Source organism: Erythranthe guttata, chromosome 11 (assembly GCF_056151865.1).
Source record: "Erythranthe guttata isolate IM_541 chromosome 11, IM_541, whole genome shotgun sequence".
NCBI classification, from domain to species: domain Eukaryota; kingdom Viridiplantae; phylum Streptophyta; class Magnoliopsida; order Lamiales; family Phrymaceae; genus Erythranthe; species Erythranthe guttata.
This window is the reverse complement of record NC_142543.1, coordinates 4,680,871-4,699,596: the sequence shown is the minus strand read 5'-3', so window position 1 is coordinate 4,699,596 and position 18,726 is coordinate 4,680,871. Positions and strand designations below refer to the sequence as shown.

Genomic DNA, 18,726 nt, shown 5'->3' with positions numbered 1-18,726 from the left:
ATTATTATTATTATTATTATTATTATTATTATTATTATTATTATTATTATTATTATTATTATTATTATTATTGTTGTTGTTGTTGTTGTTAGTATGTTATTATTATTATTACAAATTATTGATTTACCAAAAAAAAATTACAAAAAAGAAAAACTATAACATTTTTATATGAAATTGATATTATATTTTATATGAATTATATATTTAATTATATTTATAATAAAAAAAAAAAAAAAAAGCTCGCAACCCAGCTCTAAGCTCGAAAAAAAGTAAGAAAAAATTCGAATTCGAGCACGAGTTCGAGATTTTGTCGAACCCGATTAAACTCATTCACATTTCACAGTCCTACTTTATACTAACTTGGGCAATAAGCCTACAAGGGCAAATCCGTAAATCCACAAACAATCTCGTAGTCAGAGATCAAAGCATGTATTCTACTTGTCTAACGCCACTCCAGTTTTCGTCATCTCCAATCCTCAAATAGGGTTTCGCTAAATTATCAGTCTCCTCCGATTTCAGATTCCCCCCTTTCCTCAACTGGCAGTCGAAATTTTGCAGAAAACCTAAAATTCGAAATCGCCTTATTCCACAACTCAGAAACATTCGATTTTCTTCGCTTCTGGTTTCTGATATCCTTTTCTCTGCGGACAAAACGAATTCAATGTTTGATTTCGCCTGTTAAGCTTCCATTGGAATTTACCTATTGTATATACCCAGTATGATGGCGCTTCCTCTCGGAAAGCTCACGCTAATCGTTGGTGCAGGTCAGTGATTTCTGACTTTTGCAGTGATTGATTTATTAGATTTTATGTTTGTTTTTGCTTTTTTTGCGGGTTTTTTTTTTTTTTGCTACTGTTTTTTGTTCTTATTATATTATGTTGGAGTTTCGACTAGTTGGTAGTGCTCCGACGAATTTTAGGGTTTATTACAACAAACCCTTGTTTGGCTGTGTACCAAAGGATATCAATTTTGTGTGGTATGATATTTTGTTGACTTCCAATAGAGTAGACAATTAGATGAACAGAAAAATACCCCTTTTAATGTTTTGGTTGGTAGGCGGTGTTTATTTCGTTATTGCTTGAAATCACTGGGTGGAGGAGGAGGAGCTAAGTAATAAGGCAAAACATAAAAAGAAAATTAAGAGCTAGTTTTAACCTGTTAGACACTCTTTATTGTTTGTAGAACTATACATAATCTTGTTGTGTTATATCTCTGTAAATGGTGACGGTATACAATGGTGTATATTTAGTTTTTCAAATGATATTTTACTGAGCAAATCGAATACGTACATGCAGGCCTTTTGGGGTCGGTTCTTGCTAAAGAAGGCGGAGTACCTAGTGTTTCTGATGTTTTCTCTTTTACATATAAGGTAATTTTGGCCATGTGCTGAATCTGTAGTTTATTATGTCACCAACCTACTGAAGCTTTTTTCTGAAATGTTTGATAAGCAATGTCTTATTTTCGTCATCTTTTTATTAACCTGCAGCATGTTTTCAAGCAACTTAAAAATGATGACTCGAGTTCGACTGCATCGAGTTCAAAACCAAGAAATGATTCTTTGATGCAACAGGTTTTGAATTAATGCCCTCTATAGTTCGACGGATTCCTTATTGTCTTAGATTCTCGTCCTTCCGCTTTGCCTAGACTTGCCGTTTATCTTTTCTGTTATTTTATCTCGTACTCGAGTATCCTTTTTAAAACGCCTTCTACACTACATGAGTTTTTCTACAAGGTAGTTTATGTATAGGATTGATATATTTAATGAATTTATGCTCCTCAGTTAGGTATTAGATAATCATAGAATACAGATACATATTCATGTTTGTTTTACCTGTTTTTGTTGTTAAGAGTCATACTCACTCTGAAAACACGACTTATGTTTTGTACAATGTTCTCTGCCTATGTTACAAAGGTCTTATTGAAAGTAGATTTTTCAAGTATAATATGTGTAATATGATTTATTTATAGGTTTCCAAGTAGGATTAAGTCAAACTACTGAAAAACGATTGCAAACTTAAAAACTTTGGCGGGAAAAAAAGTGCTTATTTGAAATTTAGGTGGATAAGAGAGTCTGTAGCATTGGCAAAAGAATTATCTAGCTCTTTTTAGTCTAACAGTAAGTCAAATTAACGTTTACTTCGGAATTGTGTTATGTCTAAGAACAATTGATTCTGCAATATGTTTTTATTTTTATGTTGGCGGTAGAGAAAGAAAGATGTTCTGTAATTCATAACAAATGCTCTCCGAGCGTTTCGGTGCTATCTTATCTTGGTGCATACTTGTGTGAGTTGTATAGATCCTTGACCACATGTCGTGCTTACATTTTTATGGTTTTTGACTTCCTAGAGTTTTTGGTTACCCAGCATCAATGCTCTTTCAAAAAAACATCGATGCTGCTATTGAAGAAACTGATGAATGTTTGAGATCTTACAGGTTAACAGTCTGCGTGAGGAGCTGCAACTCCTAGCATCAAACAGATCGGTTACAATTGTAACTGGATCCAGATCAGGTTGCTCTATCAAATTTAAGAACAAATATCATTGCTAGTGATTTATCGTTAGATTTTTCTGAAGAACTTCAATGTTTGTGACTCTGTGTTCCTTTTGGAACTACATGCCATGTGAAATCCATATACTACATATTTTGAGTGCTTCATATTTTATTGTGACCTTTAAATTTCTCCACTTCCTCTCTAATTATGTCATGTGACAGAGCCTTTTGTTTTCTCTTTCTCTTGATCCATCAGTTGAATACATGCATCAAAATCCTACAGGCACTATTGTGCATGAGGGGTCATTGATTCCCTCGACATTTGAATGTTGGTGCTTATTTTCATGAAAGTCCCAATGTTTTTTCTTCTTTATTTTCTTTTTCTGTTTTTGGACTAGCTTAATTCTGTGTAAATTACTGGGTTTGGTTGAAACATGAAATTTATTAGCAATGTATCGGTAATGATGGATGTTCTTTAATTAAGAAAACAAGTGGCCTTGTTTAAAGTGCCAAGTATGCATCTAGGTGTGTTTTGCTTGCCCTTATTTGTTTTTGGGTAATAATCTATGTGGTACTAACATCTTGTCCTACTTTTTACAGCATCTGGCAAATATGGTGTAATTGTTATTGTCGTAGTTGTTGGATATGGTTACATTTGGTGGAAGGTAATGTCATTGTTCTTCTTGTAATTTAGTGAAGCACTGAACACGTAATAATTTGTTTTAACCGTAACGTTTTCATGAATTGCACCTAATGTCACTTCTCTTGTTCTTATATTTTATTTTTTTACTGGCATACAACTTCTCTTTATTTCAGAGTTGTTGTTTGCGTACTTCCTTATTAACTATTATGTGAGGTCATTATAGAACATCTATTGGTTTTAGGTGCTGTAGAGTCAGTGTTGGACCCCAATGATAGGGGAGATTCCTCATTCCCGATGCTGGGCTTGATGATAATTTGAAGTTCTAAGACAAACCTAATTTCGACCACTTTTATTGTCTTTGTGTTCATGTTTGTGCTGTTCTGTAAACAAATAACTTTTTGCAAACTTGAAGATAATTTACCCAGTGAAGATAACTTACTGACCCCGAATCTCTTGTATGTTTACCAACTCTCGTTAGGAGAGTTGGTATCTAGTCTCTACTATTAGAGTTGAGGTCTGGGGTTTAACTTTTAAATAAAAAAAAACATCTCTTTTATGTTTGATACAATTTATAAGTATTTATCCATTTGCAGGGCTGGAGACTTTCTGATATGATGTTTGCAACAAGGCGTGGCTTAAATGATGCATGTTCTTCTGTGGGTAAACAGCTTGAGAATGTTTACTCCTCAGTTTCGGTAAATCTTCAATTCTCACTTCAGCTAATGATTCTGATGCATTCCTGGGATTTACTAATTACAACGAGAGCTTGTGTTGTTCCCTGAAACAAATTTCTCCCCGTGATTTGAAGCTATTGTTGATTAAGTATATTACTGAATTATTATTAATTATTACTATGCTTCTTTGGTATTTACTATTCGGTCAATATGATACTTCATGTTTATGTGGCGTTTTCGCATTGGTTAGGACTGATTTTTTGCAAGCTTGATGTTAATCATTTCTAAATTTTAGCCTCTCTTGTTTTAGTTTCTCAGCCACTGTCTAATTGGGAATGCACATGCTTACATGATATGTGTGAATATGTCTGTTTACACCTAATAATTTGTTGCATATGATCCTTGTGTGTGTCTAATTTTGTTCACCCCTCAAATGACATTCATCAGTCAATCGTTTACATTGTTTTGCTCTACTTAAAGAAAGAGGTGTAGAGAAAAACAAAATTGTAAGCAATGGGATGCATGTGCAGAATGCTGTTTCCAGTGACCTACTATCAACTCTTGCCTTTGTTAACTTCTTCTTTAACATTTCCAGGCCACTAGGAAGCATCTATCCTCGAGAATTGACCGTGTAGATTGTAAAATTGATGAGTGTGCTGATAATACTGCTGCAACAAAAGTGGAGGTGAGGCTGAATTAAATAATTAATGGTTGATTACTGTTTGTTTGGCTACTTGTTTTTCCTTGAGTCCTGTCAAATAATTAATGGTTGATTACTGGTTGAGCATTTTCGTAGGTAACTGAGCTACGAGGTGACGTAAAAGTGATAGGTTCAGATGTAGAATCTGTCCACCATGTCGTACGGTCTCTGGTGATTATCTCTCTCTCTCTCTCTCTCTCTCTCTCTCTCTCTCTCTCTCTCTCTCTCTCTCTCTCTCTCTCTCTCTCTCTCTCTCTCTCTCTCTCTCTCTCTCTCTCTCTCTCTCTCTCTCTCTCTCTCTCCTTCAATCTCTCCTTGTTATCTTTGAGATGAATTTTACTCGATTATGGATCAGAAACTAATCCTTCAACTTTGTTAATGTCATAGGAAACTAAAATTAGCAGGATAGAAGGAAGACAGGTACTATTAGAGTAACCTCTGTTATTCTACAGCCAAGCTAAGTGTATTTACCGGCAATTGTGTTTCCTAATATCGGCACTTTTTTGTGTTTGTTATTTTTGTAGAATGAAATGAACTTTGGTGTCGGAAAGTTGGTTAACTTTGCCAGGAACCTAGAGAATAGCAAAAGTATGGAGCAAATTGAGGCAAGAACACAAACTTGGTATGCTTTGTCAATGTAATTACTATTTATCATGTTTTTCCTGACTATTACAATGGACTCTCTAGGGGGGTGCATCAAGTTCGTCGAGGCCTGCTCTTGAATTGCCACGTGTATCTCCAGCAAGGGTAAAATAACTCCCTAATAAATATGCTGTTACCTAAATGCTAGTGAAATCAAATCCTCTTATTTCACTCTGTTTATTTTACGCACAGGCTATCTCGTTGCCTACCAATACTTCACTAGAGCCACCGTCACCCTCAACTGCTAACGGATCTCGGAAGAAACAACCTTTCTTGCCTCCCAATTCTTCACACAGTAATGGTTCTGCTTCAGGCCTTAAGGTAATGGATATGTTCTTTGATAACCTCATTGGCTTGTGTGTCGTCATCATTAATTATTATTATTGTTATTTATTTTTTTGGGTAATTATTCTGTAACCTCTCGAGTGGTGTTTTTACAGGAGCTTAATGGAATATCCGATGATGTGGGAATTTCGAGCCTAAGCACACCACAGGGTTCAAATGGAACATCTGAAGAAACGCAGCCCGAGAGCGCTAGTGCTGGTCTGTTTGGGGGAAAATTCCCGGGCTTTAGTGCATCTTTTCTTACAAGAATGCAGTCTTTCAAGTAGAGCAATATATACTGTAGATTGTGATCAGAGGAACTATTTCTAGGATATAATTTTTTTGTAATTACTAATAGGAGAGACCTTTCTATTTTAGTTAGGGCTAGCCCTTGAACCCAAAGGAATGCCCCTCCTACATTGGAACGTTACCCGAATTTTGTAGGAGTCTGTCTCTATTTCCCGTAATTTTGCTATGCGACAATTTTTTTGTTTATTTTTATCCATATTCGGTAGTATTAGAAAGTAGTAGAAAATATTGAATAACAGAGACCTGTTTTTCTGTCAACTTATGGTCTCGTTGTATACTTGTGTGACAGACGTGAAGATTTGGACGGTCACTTTGATTTATTTCCTTGTTGAAATACTATCCCCGTTTTTGTTTACTTGTTCATTCGTTGGTTGAAATAAATGTGGACGGTGTGATATTATTTGTTTTCCGTTTTTATTATGGCATATAAAATGAAGAATGGATGTTGCAATTGTGCTTATTCGTAAAATCTCTCTTTCTATCTCTCTTCATCTTTCCCTCTCTCTCGCCAAATCTCTTTCTACTGTATTCCTCGTGCCCAAGAAAATCGTCTCTAATGGCGAAATCGGCGGGAATTGTATTTGGAGCCTTGGCTTCCGCGATAGAGCTCGCGCTCAAGACGTGGCTCGTCAAGGCTCGATCTTCCATGGATGATTCCGACCCAGATGATTCCGCCACTGCCAAACCTGCCGTTGATGGACATGTTAGTGCTAGGTTTTTAGTTGATTTTTTCAAAATTAGCTTTCATGGTCTAGTTTTTCTCTCTCTAGGGGTTAGTTACCACGACTGGTCTAAGATACTGAAGGAGTACAAGGAGAATCACCGTATGGAGAGATCTGAGTACGGTTTGAGGCTTTTTAATTAACTGTTAGATTTTATTTTTCTCTTTCTTTTTGGCTTTTTACTTTTTTGGCAAAAAATAAAGAAAAGAAAAGAAAAGCCTCATTTTTTTACCATGGATTTTTTAGGCGAGATTTGAGGTCTGTATATAGGTGTTTGTGCTTTTCTTGCAATGTAATTCACATGTTCCATTTTCCACTTCGTTTTCTTTAATTCGTATTTTTTTCACAGGTTTTGCTATTAAACAACTTCATGAGATGCAGAGAATAAGATGCGGAGAAGTACATTGTGAAGTTGGATTCATGCTACAATCGTCTATATATATAACTACAAATAATTGTAGATAACTATAGTCACGTATAATAGCATATAGTTATATGTATGTGAATTACATTACATTTTCTAATTTCCTTCTTTTTTTTGTCACATACCAATGAAAAATAGTTTTGATTCATCACTCCTCATTGTTGCTATAAACTACAAACTACAATATATATGACTATACTCATATAGCCACATGTGGTCACATACATGTACTCATATATAGTGACATGTGGGTTATATCAAATGACCCCTAACCTTACAAGAATTTATAAGGCATCTCAATCTTATGGAGTTTTTTGACTCAATAGAATTTTGGGTAAACTATAGTTGCACCCCCTTTACTATAGAAAAAGCCGCATTCACCTCTTACGGTACCAAAAACTACAAAAACTAGGGGTGAGTTTGGTAGGGCAACCGTACCAAACACCTCGAATCACTACCATTACCGAATTTTCGGTATTATAACATCCATTACAATTACCCTATCAAAAACTTTGGTATACTGATTTCGGCATACCAAAATTTCGGTACGGTAGGGTATGGTAATGGTAACTACCAATCTATGTTATCTACTATTTAAATCGAAATTGAAAATCATTTTTTCAAAGCAATTCAAGGTATCTACATGTTTGAAATGTTCAAAACTAGTATTTATGATATAAGTATATTCTAAATATATGTTCTTAATTTACTTAACATGCAATACTTCGTAAATAAAATTATAACATAAAAACTTTTAACTTCAATTATATCATTATTAATGAAAGCAATTTAAAATATTTTTAACATACCTAAAGAGTACAATTAATTTTAACTAATAGTAGTTAGTTAGGATACTATGTTCACTTTCTATATATAATAAATTAATTATTAAAATAAAATTTTATTTATTAATAATATTTCGGTACGGTGGTAGTAGGGCAATACCATTTTAATAATATTGACTGCCGTTGCCCTACGAAAACATTTCGGTAGTGTACTAACCAATATCTGCATGCTATAAACTGAGCTTTAAACCACTCAATCTTATCACGATATAGCATATCATAGTTAAACTAAACCCTATTAATTAGCCGTATCTTTATTAATATATATATATATTATAGATAAATATTGTATTATTGATATGTATATCTCCTAGTTCCCTTGTGTAAAGGGTTAGTGTTTTCACACATGTAATATATATATATATATATATATATATATATATATATATATATATATATATATATATATATATATATATATATATATATATATATATCACAATAAATATTTATCTTGTATCATAACCTTTTAAGAAAGTTTTACTTCAGCAGCTACGTTAGAACCATTCTTTCAGATCTTACACTGATTAGAACAAATTTACCGGAACTACTCCGAGCCCTCTTTCACATATATTCTTTTAAAACCCTATAGTTCTTCTATAAACAGACAACCCCTTATTTAACTTTAAAAAAATAATAATAAATAGTTAACGTCAAAGAAACTAGTTTCTCATTTATGAGTTAGTTTAGCTTAGCAGGAAAAGACTCATCCAAATTAGGAAGTGAAATTAATAGAAATTTATTGCAGTTTTCTTCTCCGATCCTAAGCTACAAATGAGATAAGAGACCACTTCATTTAAACCCGTCTAACTCGCTTGTAATAGCAAAATCACCCACGTGTAGGAATAGTAAGACAGACGGTAGGTATTTCGAGCTGCTTTCACAAGTACTAAAGCAAGAATGAAATCAAGTATGGAAAGAAGATGTGGACTATTGTTACCCCTTAATCGGTGATATCGGTAATGACTCGAGTGTGGCCGAGTCATGACCGAGAATGGGTGCCAAGCAAGGGTTGGCACAAGACAACCACACAATCGGCCAATGAGTGGTCGAGTGTCGGGCAAGCATTCGGGGTGTTTGTCCGAGAAAAGCAAGGATCGGCTTGGTTCAAGTGGGAACGGTGATCGAAAGTACTAGTGGCTGGCACGGGCGTTGCTCGGCAGCAAATGCAGACAAGCGTGGGCAGTGATCGGCATGCGGCCGATAACTTGGGCAAACGAACGTTCGAGGGAAATCGACCACGACTTGACAAGTGTAGGCAAGTTGGCACGACGGATTGGCAAGTCAATGAAGGCAGCCCGATGTGCGGGCGTGCCAAAGACCGTGAGGGTAAAGAACTAGCAAATAATCGGTAAAGGCAAGCAAAAGTGCGGAAAAGGCAAGGCAGATGAGCTGCCTAGCAACCGGTCGGGCTGTTTGGGCCGTTTGGCGCGCGCCCGCGAGCCCGATCAAGATGGGCTTCGAAAATCAGCCTTGGGGGCGGATTTGAGGGAAGTTACGGAGCGGTTGAGGCCTGGAAAGCATGGAAAAACTGCCCCTTATTACTTGTAATAGTTGGCCAAGTGTCATGTAATAGTGCTGCCGTGTGTCCTTAGGTAGTTTTGCGTGAAAACTACATTTTCCTTGTATTTATTTGGCTATGAGTGCACAAATCCGACCCAACTAGTATAGGAGAGTATAGGAGAGTTCAGATTGCAATTGTGGGCATTCTGAGTGAGGATTTTGTGTGTGCACCTTAGTCTCCTTTATATTCTTTGTGGAAAATTAATATAAAGGTTGGGCATTGCCCGTAAACGTGCTTGTGTGTTGTTTTCCGCTGCATACTCTTGTTCTCGTTTACGTTGGCTTAAAAGACTTGTGATTGTGCGTTTTGTGCGAAGAGAATCGTGAGGAAGGCTGACTGATTTGGTGGGCAAATCAGGCCGCACGGACGAAAATTTCTTGAGTAAAGAAACCCCTGTGACAACTATCCATGTGAAACTGTAATACAAAAATAACAATTAAAGGAAAGCGACTCGACCGAGATCATGGGTGTAAACAAATACAAACCTGCTCAGACAAGCATGCCTGATGAAATGCGGCTGGGCAATTACCAATTCACCTTCCACTAGACAACATTTGCCACATATATCATCACCGTGACTAAATTCATCGGGGGATTTTTTTTTCCTTGTATTCTGCTGACCAGGCTTCAAGATGACATAAGATTAATGACTTTCCATATTCCATGAAAAGACTCATGCAAGGCCATTTTGAATTTGAACCAGCATGTGCAGCAAAATCGGAGATTGAGAGCGTCTTGTTACAACATGTGCACAAGAGTCCATTTTTGGTTATTATACTTTGTGCGTTGGAAACTAATTTACTTCATTCAGGGAAACAACCCCTGAATGAATTAACCAAGATAAAACTGTTCTGGCTCTATAGTGGAAGACCAATTCTTTTGCCGTGTTTGCTCTGGACCTCTCTCTGGCTTACTGGGTCGGCCTCTCGAGCTCACGAACACTCGAGGAAACCTCGTCGATCGGTAGATGTGGATGACGTCTTACTCACGAAGAAGGAAACCAAGAGCTCATCATCGTTCATCATATATTGTTTACCACGGAATGCTCCAATAATACCCCTTTTAATTTCCCGTGAGAAACTCAGTTTCAACACTGCTAATGCACTAATCCTGCAAATTATGTTGGAAAAAATTAACTTTTGTAGACAAGAGGCACTTTGAAAAGCAACCAAACCAACTACACAATTGTTGTTTAAGTCATCAAGATAAAAAAATTATACCCTCTGTTAAATTTTATGCTTTTGGATGAGGTAATTATTAACATGAATCACAAAAAGAAAGCACGGAACATGCACAAAAAGAGAAGACTTCCCAGTTTTCACAAACACCATGTAAATCAGCAACAATTCATCTCTGCACCAGTGAAGAAAATATTCTTACTTTTCACACTGTCAAATGAGCAAAGGAAAAAAAAGGAGATGATTTATGAATAATAAGTGCACATAATCCATGGAAAATAAAAGCTTATTACTTTAATCCTATCTGCACTTTCACCTACCTAAAACAAACAAAAAGCATTAAATTTACACAATTAAAAAAAAAATTGAATTATTACCTCCGAAATCCTCAAAATAGCTAAATTCGAATTCAATGTGAACCCCATTAGAAGTGCGCTAATTCACTGTTCAATTAGAAGTGGGAATCGGATTAGAAGTGCGCTAATTCCCCGTTATTTCAGAACAAAAACACGCCGCCCAAGCATTAAATGAAAATTTACATCCATGTGATGTAAATCAGCAACAACTCATGAATGGGCCAGGTAAGAAACATTCTTACTTAGACATAACAACTAATTAATGAACAATAATTACATAATTATCCATGGAAATAAAAAGCTTCTGCCACTAATACTTTCCGTATTTACGTACGCCTACCTAAACAAACAAATTAAAAGCATCAAATTTACAGCATTAAAAAAAAAAAAAAAAAAAAAAAAAAACCTCATTTCCTGGCGCGAAATCCTCCAAATGGCTAAAACCAGAATTCAAATTCAACACAGAGAACAAATAATGGTTGAATTCAGTGTATCCACACTTCAACCCTCATTTCCTGGCGCGAAATTGCAGTGAGGAAAAACAGAAGGCCGACGAGAATCATTGGTCCAGCAGATGAACTGCGGTTGGGTAATTTCGACGACGAATCCATTTATTTCAGCCGATTGATTATGATTCCGGGGTGGGAATTGAGAAAAAAATAAGAGGGGTGAAAAGTAGATTGAGAGATTAAATTTGAATTCACTGTGAATTGTGATAATGGGATTGATTGTTGGACTGTATTTCTAGGGTTTCTGCTTCAAATTCCAACTCAAAGAACTCAGTAATAAATAAATAATTTCTTTGCTTCAAAAAACCTACACCTATATTCATCTAATCTATATATATATATGTCTAACCAATTTTCCCATAATTATATTTGTTTTTGTCTCCTTCAAACATTATTTTACTGCTAGACTAAAACAAATGTCTAAAAAACAAACAAACGTTTTGAAAATATTATTCTAAAATACATTTTCCCGACATCTTCACACATAATTTAAGTGTTACAATTCTTTTTTCCCTCCCAAAATATAAATAAGTATTACAATCTCAATTTATTTCCTAAAAATTGATCTCCAAAATATAAGAAAATTTCAATACATATGATTTTATTTTTTATTTTTTTTTGTTGAGAAATTTGAATGGTAATATCAACAGTTAAACCTCTATAAATTAATTCAGTTGTGATCAGAAAATTCCATTAATTTAGCGATTTATTAAATGATTAAGTTAATAATTGAGCACATTTTTACCGAGTCGGGACCAGGAGACACTATATTATTTCGACATTATTAATTTATCGAGATCCTACCGTAGTATTTACATTGTATTGTTCAAATATGAAATTACCCAAAAAAAAATGTGGAAGTTCTCAAATGGGCTTTTGACTTGAAGCCCATACCAGACCAATAATGGAGGGAACCATTTCCCGCCATTTTACATTTCTTATTGAAACGGCGAAACCCCTGAATTCTCTTAGCTCCTGCTTTTCTCTGTTCTTTTTGTTCCGGTGAATTTTTCAGATCCGGCTATTGAACTGTAACTAATTCTGCACATGGAAATCGTCGGATCCCGCCGGAAATCGTCGCTTTCCTCCGCAGGCGACGCTTTTCCGACCCTCCCGCTCTACCGATCCGCGCCTGTACTTGAAGTCCGACTCGAAGACTTTGAGCTTTACGCTATTCATCGCCTTCGAGGTTTCTTCATTTTCTCTGTGTGTGTGTGTGTGTGTGTGTGTGTGTGTGTGTGTGTGTGTGTGTGTGTGTGTATCTGCATTCATGTATGTGTGCTCAATTGGGCAGTTTAGGGATTGGATTGAGTTCTTAGGATTGAAATTTATTAATAAAATATTTAATTTCAATTGTTTGGACTCGTTAAATTGACCTTGAATAATTATAATTGATGACAAATTGGTTTAAATATAAACTGTCTCACGTCTGATTTCTCCATACCAAGCAGCACCGTGTTAGGGTTTTCTTTTTTCTCGAATATGATTCCATAAATAGTCCCGACAATTTGTTGAATTTGTTTCCCCATGTATACTTTGAAGGTATTCTTTACAAAATTCCAGAACTTTCGGGCCTACAGCTTAGTAAATCATTAGACGTTTTGGTTTTGGGAGGAGTTGTGATGGGAATTTCGGGCGTTCGCGTTGAAGTAACTGCAATTTTCTTCACATTTTGGTGCATGTAATTCTTATTGTTTATGTCACGTGGTGGTAATTAGTGCTGTCAATTTTCGTAGCAATTGTTTGAGAATTTGGGAAACGAATACGAGTTCAATAATAACTTTGCTTCTTGTTTATAGTTCTCAAAGGGATTTCAGATGGACTATCCCGCGGCAAGAAACCCAACGAGATGGAAAATCTGGTAATATTAAAACTTTTCTATTTCTGTTGTTTCTGACTTTTTTCACATAACAGCTGCTGAAAGTTTTTTTTTTTTTAACTGTTTCCGATACAGATAAAGGATTTATGGAAGGTAAACATGATGCATTCTGAAGCAGCTGAGGTCATCAACAAGGACATCATTTCCCATTTTGTTTTACGCCTCGTCTACTGCAGAGAGTTAGTTTCATCTTGTATTTACCCTCCTTCCTTCTATCCTCTTGCATTTTTGTTTTGCTTATGTTTTAACTTAACTATGGTAGGGAAGAATTAAGGAGATGGTTTCTTTCGATGGAGACTACACTGTTTCGCTATCGTTTTCAACTCGAAACTCCTGAAGCCCAGGTCAGATTTTTGCTATATATAATGATCTACTTCACAGCTGGTCCTATTGCCCACGAAATTTTATTTGGTGGCTGATCTGTTGTGTTGGCTTTATCTGTAGAGGGCATTACTGGCAGAGTTTGACTTGCCTTATAAAGCTATAAACAATGCGGAATACGAGGTAACTGGTGTTATCATGCAACACGTGATTTGCGTTTTTGACAATATGCAAAAAAGCTCCTCGTTGACACATCAGAATAGATACTCTTATTTCCATGAAGTAAGTCTTTCGGGTGATTTTGTTTCAGACTGTGAAAGACAAACTGAACCAAGTAGTACGCTCCACCGGTCAATCTCTATCCAGTGGTATGTTTGTTACTTCCTAAATAAAATCTAACCAACGTCGAGTTTTTCCTTATTTCTTCATTTCTGGTGACTTTTTTTCCCCTGATTCATTACAGCTGATACCGTATACTACAAGGTAAGATCCAACTCCGTGTCCCTCTCCATCCTTACATGTTCAGTACGCAAGCATGCAGAAGCAAAATGGCTTTACGCTTCTCACCTGAGTGGAAGGAAATTTCTAGTATAAAATAAAGGATAGCGGGCAGTAAAACATTAATAATATTTGTACGCACTCAGAAGTCAACTTCTCAAACTATCAGATAACGGTTTTTAGAATGAATTAGTATTTTTTTTTTCATCTAAAGTAGGTCAGCAGAGAACTTTTAAACCTTGATTTTCAACTGGCTCAGCATCATTACACTGGGCTCTAATTGATTCTCGTCTTAGTTGTAACTTATGTCCCTGTTTATAAAATGAAGGTTCCTTTCGAACAAGTTCCGGAACTAGTAGCAACTCGACGAGTATATATCCTGAAGGGGTATGCGTACGTTGCAATGAACCAGGCATGCTGCTGGATCACTTTCTATACAGACTCGAGCTTCTTTTCTATAATTTTATGAATAAATTCAGATTCTCTTTGCAGGTTAATTCCCTCCTCGTGACACAATATCGCAGCAATCTTTCAAAAGCACTAGTGTTGACAAACAGGTTCTTGTTAATCCTTGATCTGCATTACTTCCATTTTCTTTTCTTATTTAGATGAGAACAGATTATTTCAATTTGTCGATGAACTAAAGGCGTTTGTGTAAAAATGAAAATAACTTGCCGCATAAGATAAATAACTTGCATAAAATACTAATTACCATATGTGAGTCAGTGGGGTCTTTTCGAATGCTCTAAATTCATTGGTCTTAGTTCATCCAAACTCCACGATTCAACTTTTCTCTGTTGCTAAATTTCATGGTAAAAAAATATTGTTGCATTTGAAGAATTTCATGGGAAGAGTTGAAGCCACAACATGCATATTTTGCTTCTTTCTAGAGCTTAAGATTTTATTTTCTAGAGTGTCACAACCTGCATTATTTGCTGTCAGAAAATGGACGTCCATGATCAGAGAGCAAGAGAAGGACCGCCTCACTCCTGTAAGCAAGAAATGATTCTTCATCTCTTCATATTGAAGTTTTCATTACGTTGATCGGTCAACAAATCAAACAAAATAAAAAAGCAAAAAAAGAAAAAATAATAATATTGACCGGTGACAATACTATAACTGTAAACACAATAATATTATCGTCAACCATATCAATTTTTTTTTTGCCTTTTTATTTTGTTTGATTTGTTGATCGGTCAACGTAATAATATTATTGTCTACTATTGTAATATTCCTGTGGTTGACAGTAAAATTACTGTAAACACAATAATATTACTGTCATTAGCATCTAACTTTCTGTGTTGTACTTAGATTGTTGAAGCCCTATCAGTAAGCTATTTAGGTCCTGACTATAGCCAGGTAATTTAAAAGTCGAGCCTAATTATCCGTTTACCTGTAGTTGAATATAGAGTTGGTTGATTGACTTATGAAGTGCCATTGCAGTCAAAAGAATATGGAGAGATATCATTGAAAGACATCGATCAAGTTGCCAAAAAATCATTCCCTCTCTGCATGCGCCATTTGTTTGGGAAGGTAACGAGTAGTTCTGTGGAAATAATAATTTGTTTCTCTTCTGGTTAAATGTCGTTTATAACCTCTACCATACCCTATACTTCAATGCGCAGCTTAAGGAGGACCATCACTTGAAGCATGGAGGCCGGATGCAACTGGGTCTCTTCCTCAAGGTTATTTACGTCTACACTTAATGTGCATTACGGTTATATATGCTTTAATTATCATGGACTGAAATTTGATAGGACTGTATATATTGAATTTTTCTTTTACACTGATAACATAATCTTAAACATCTATGGTTTTGAATGTGGGAGCATACAAAAGATTCCAAATGTGTCTAATTTAACTGTTAAAAGATGTTTCTTGATTTTTTGTCATAGCACTGATATTCTGTTAATATGTATTATTAGGGTGTTGGACTCAATCTGGATGATGCCCTTGCATTCTGGAAAGCAGAATTCTCGAGAAAGGTGATCCAAGTTCTATTATCTTTAATTTTATTTATCTGGCCGTAGTAAAAGATGAGGAATGTGATTAGGATTTGTGTATTGGCAACCGAAAACATCAACTGCGATCATTCGAAAGAGTTTGCAGTATCTTGTCAAATTTGGAAATGTGTCTTCTATTTGTCGTGCAGGGGGTTGAATGATTTGTTATATGCTTGTATTTTGTATTCGACTATTACTGGTGTTACTGATTTTAGATTTTGGTATCAACAAACTTATAGAATCTGCTAATTTGGTGCTGAAAGATTCGAGAAATTACTTTTGTAGGTTGGTGCTGAAAGATTCGATAAGGAATATGCATACGGCATACGACACAATTATGGAAAAGAAGGGAAGAGGACGGTAATTAATCTCTTCCACTGTTTATGATTCATGTTTCTCTATGGAATCCCTTCTTGAAGCATTTATTCAATAAATTATTTTATGTTAGACTTCTTTTGTCGGATTAAGGATTTTCTAACAATTTTATACACTAAAGTTTTATTCGAAAACATAGTACTGTAGGTGTCTGTTGTGACCTGGAAACATAGTATAAGAGAGGAAGAAAAAACACGTTGAAGAGAGATTATAATGTTTGCTTTAATCTCTCTCTCTCTCTCCCCACATAATTATCACTGGTTTCAGGAAACTTTGCATGCATACAATGTATAAGATAAAAAAGGAAACGAGAAAACAGTATATAGGTACATTTTGTGATATCCATGACCTTTTGTTTCTTCAGTGCGCCTGTGGGGGTGTGTCGCGGTTCTAACATAATTTATAAAAAAAATCATATTATTGAAATGCTATGTTTTTGTTTTTTTTTTCTCTTCGTTTTCCTGTCTTTGGGAGAGCAGTAATAACTGCATTCTGAATGTATTCATGTATGCAGGATTATACACCCTATTCATGTCAAAAGATAATAACATCAACACCAGGTGTAGGAGACCATCACGGCTGTCCTTATCGTCATTTCAGGTCAAACTTCTTAATATAGTGTCATTCCACTTTAATTAATTTAAAAGTAGAACTAACCCTTCTAAGTTCAGCGTTGAATAAAACCATGCAGGAAAGATTATGTTTGTCAACTGTCTTTGAGTTTGCACCAATTAAGCTTTTTCCGTTTCTGCTTGATAAAAAGATGGATACAGAGTCACCGTCTTCCTTTTCACGTGCATAAAGTATAAGAAATAAATTCAGATTGTTTTATTTGGCTTGCCTTCTTCGTATAGTGTACACGGGTTCTAATCTTCTGATCACTGATTTGCAAACCACTGATCAAGATTCATCAAAATTTATTACCTCTACATCACTAGAAGATTAGCAGTTTCAATATTTCCATGTTCTTGGATCTTGATTTAGAGTAAATAAAAAAAATGTGATGTAATTATATATCTCGATATGTTAACATGAAACGACCTTTCAAAACTACAGTTACTTGTCAGAGTGCATCTAATCACTCTGAGTAAGCTCAGTAACACAAGAACATGACCTTTAGTATTGCTTGAGCAGTGAGGATAATCTGAGAGCAGCGCTTAGTACAATGGGAGTAGGCAATCGAGCAGTCGAGGATGTCATGGATAAAGTCCGGAATAGACATTATCAGGTTTTTACATATAAACAGAATATTCCTCTTATGATTCCATTTCTTTATTCCCTCTTAATTTGGAAATGTGGTTATGCAGTTGGCGTGCACCTTGACATTCGAAGCTATTCACGGCGCATCTTGTGATGAAGGAATTAATCATCCAAATCAGTACTATACTGACAGCAAAAAAGTGCTGGAATCAAGGGTAATTACACACACACACACACACACACACACACTAATAGAATGTTTGAACTAATTAACTCTTGGCTTGAATGCATCAGGATCCAGTTATTTAACATGGTGCGTTAACTTTATTTGTTGTCTTTCTTTTATTTGCAGAATAATTCAAAGGGCACTTAGGAAGTTTATTTGGCATCAGAAGAATCGCTTCAGCTGGCTAACCAAAATTACGTGCAAGTGTTCAAATCTCGAATATTTACATGTCTGCCCTAGTTACATTATCTCAAAACTTGTCTGAGAAAAAGGATAGGATTTCTTGTAATTATTTATAAACTCAGGCCAGTCATCGGTTGATCTATGGTCATCATGCACATATGTCCATCAGCCTGGTGTACGACGACGAGTATTACAAGTAATGTATTATTGCCAGAATTTGACATTTTTTTTTTTGTTGCCGAATATTTTGTTTCCGAGGGCAACACCTAATCGCACCGTTTCATGTAATATTTAACAGCCAAAACGTATCGTCTCAATATGGACTTCCAAACTGCAGCAATCGGATACTACACAGTAAAAAATAGGAGCTACAGGAGAACCTCGTTTAAATAATAATTTTATTTTGGTCCCGACTCGGGTAAAAGCGTACTAAACTATTAGTTTGATAATTTAATATTTCGCTCAATAAATAGAAATTTGCTAGTTTTAACAATTTATAGGGGTTTAACTTAAGCTGTTGAAATTCATTCCATTTAAAAACGAGTGAGTGCTAATAAAAAGAAATGCATAAAGAGATGAATGAAATATGCCCTGCTGATTACTAATTACTAATAAATTAAAGGAGTAAATAGCAATTTGGCTGTTGAACTGTATAAGTTGA

The 18,726-nt window shown here is 35.5% G+C and overlaps 2 protein-coding genes and 1 long non-coding RNA gene across 3 annotated transcripts; 2 read left to right on the top strand and 1 right to left on the bottom strand.

The window, feature by feature from the left end:
• Window positions 1-397: 397 nt before the first annotated feature.
• LOC105969610 (uncharacterized) lies at window positions 398-6,137 on the top strand. Its single transcript, XM_012994381.2, has 13 exons — window positions 398-764; window positions 1,296-1,369; window positions 1,487-1,570; window positions 2,434-2,509; window positions 3,091-3,155; window positions 3,727-3,828; window positions 4,403-4,492; window positions 4,604-4,678; window positions 4,895-4,927; window positions 5,032-5,112; window positions 5,195-5,254; window positions 5,342-5,470; window positions 5,590-6,137. The coding sequence occupies exons 1-13, from the start codon at window positions 719-721 to the stop codon at window positions 5,758-5,760; spliced, it is 1,086 nt and encodes a 361-aa protein (XP_012849835.1). The 5' UTR covers window positions 398-718; the 3' UTR covers window positions 5,761-6,137.
• A 3,833-nt stretch (window positions 6,138-9,970) lies between these two features.
• LOC105969614 (uncharacterized) lies at window positions 9,971-11,689 on the bottom strand. Its single transcript, XR_001173834.2, has 3 exons — window positions 11,278-11,689; window positions 10,893-10,958; window positions 9,971-10,725 (listed from the first exon to the last, which is right to left on the bottom strand). It is a non-coding gene; the product is annotated as an uncharacterized LOC105969614 (long non-coding RNA).
• Window positions 11,690-12,275: 586 nt separating this feature from the next.
• EMB2813 (DNA primase, large subunit family) lies at window positions 12,276-18,288 on the top strand. Its single transcript, XM_012994384.2, has 19 exons — window positions 12,276-12,569; window positions 13,180-13,241; window positions 13,335-13,438; window positions 13,522-13,603; window positions 13,704-13,763; window positions 13,891-13,948; window positions 14,044-14,063; window positions 14,407-14,490; window positions 14,571-14,635; window positions 15,021-15,069; window positions 15,390-15,437; window positions 15,522-15,611; window positions 15,704-15,763; window positions 16,004-16,063; window positions 16,367-16,441; window positions 16,971-17,056; window positions 17,591-17,684; window positions 17,764-17,871; window positions 18,009-18,288. Exons 1-19 carry the CDS (start codon window positions 12,428-12,430, stop codon window positions 18,027-18,029), a joined length of 1,368 nt encoding a protein of 455 aa, XP_012849838.2. The 5' UTR covers window positions 12,276-12,427; the 3' UTR covers window positions 18,030-18,288.
• The last annotated feature ends 438 nt before the right edge of the window (window positions 18,289-18,726 follow it).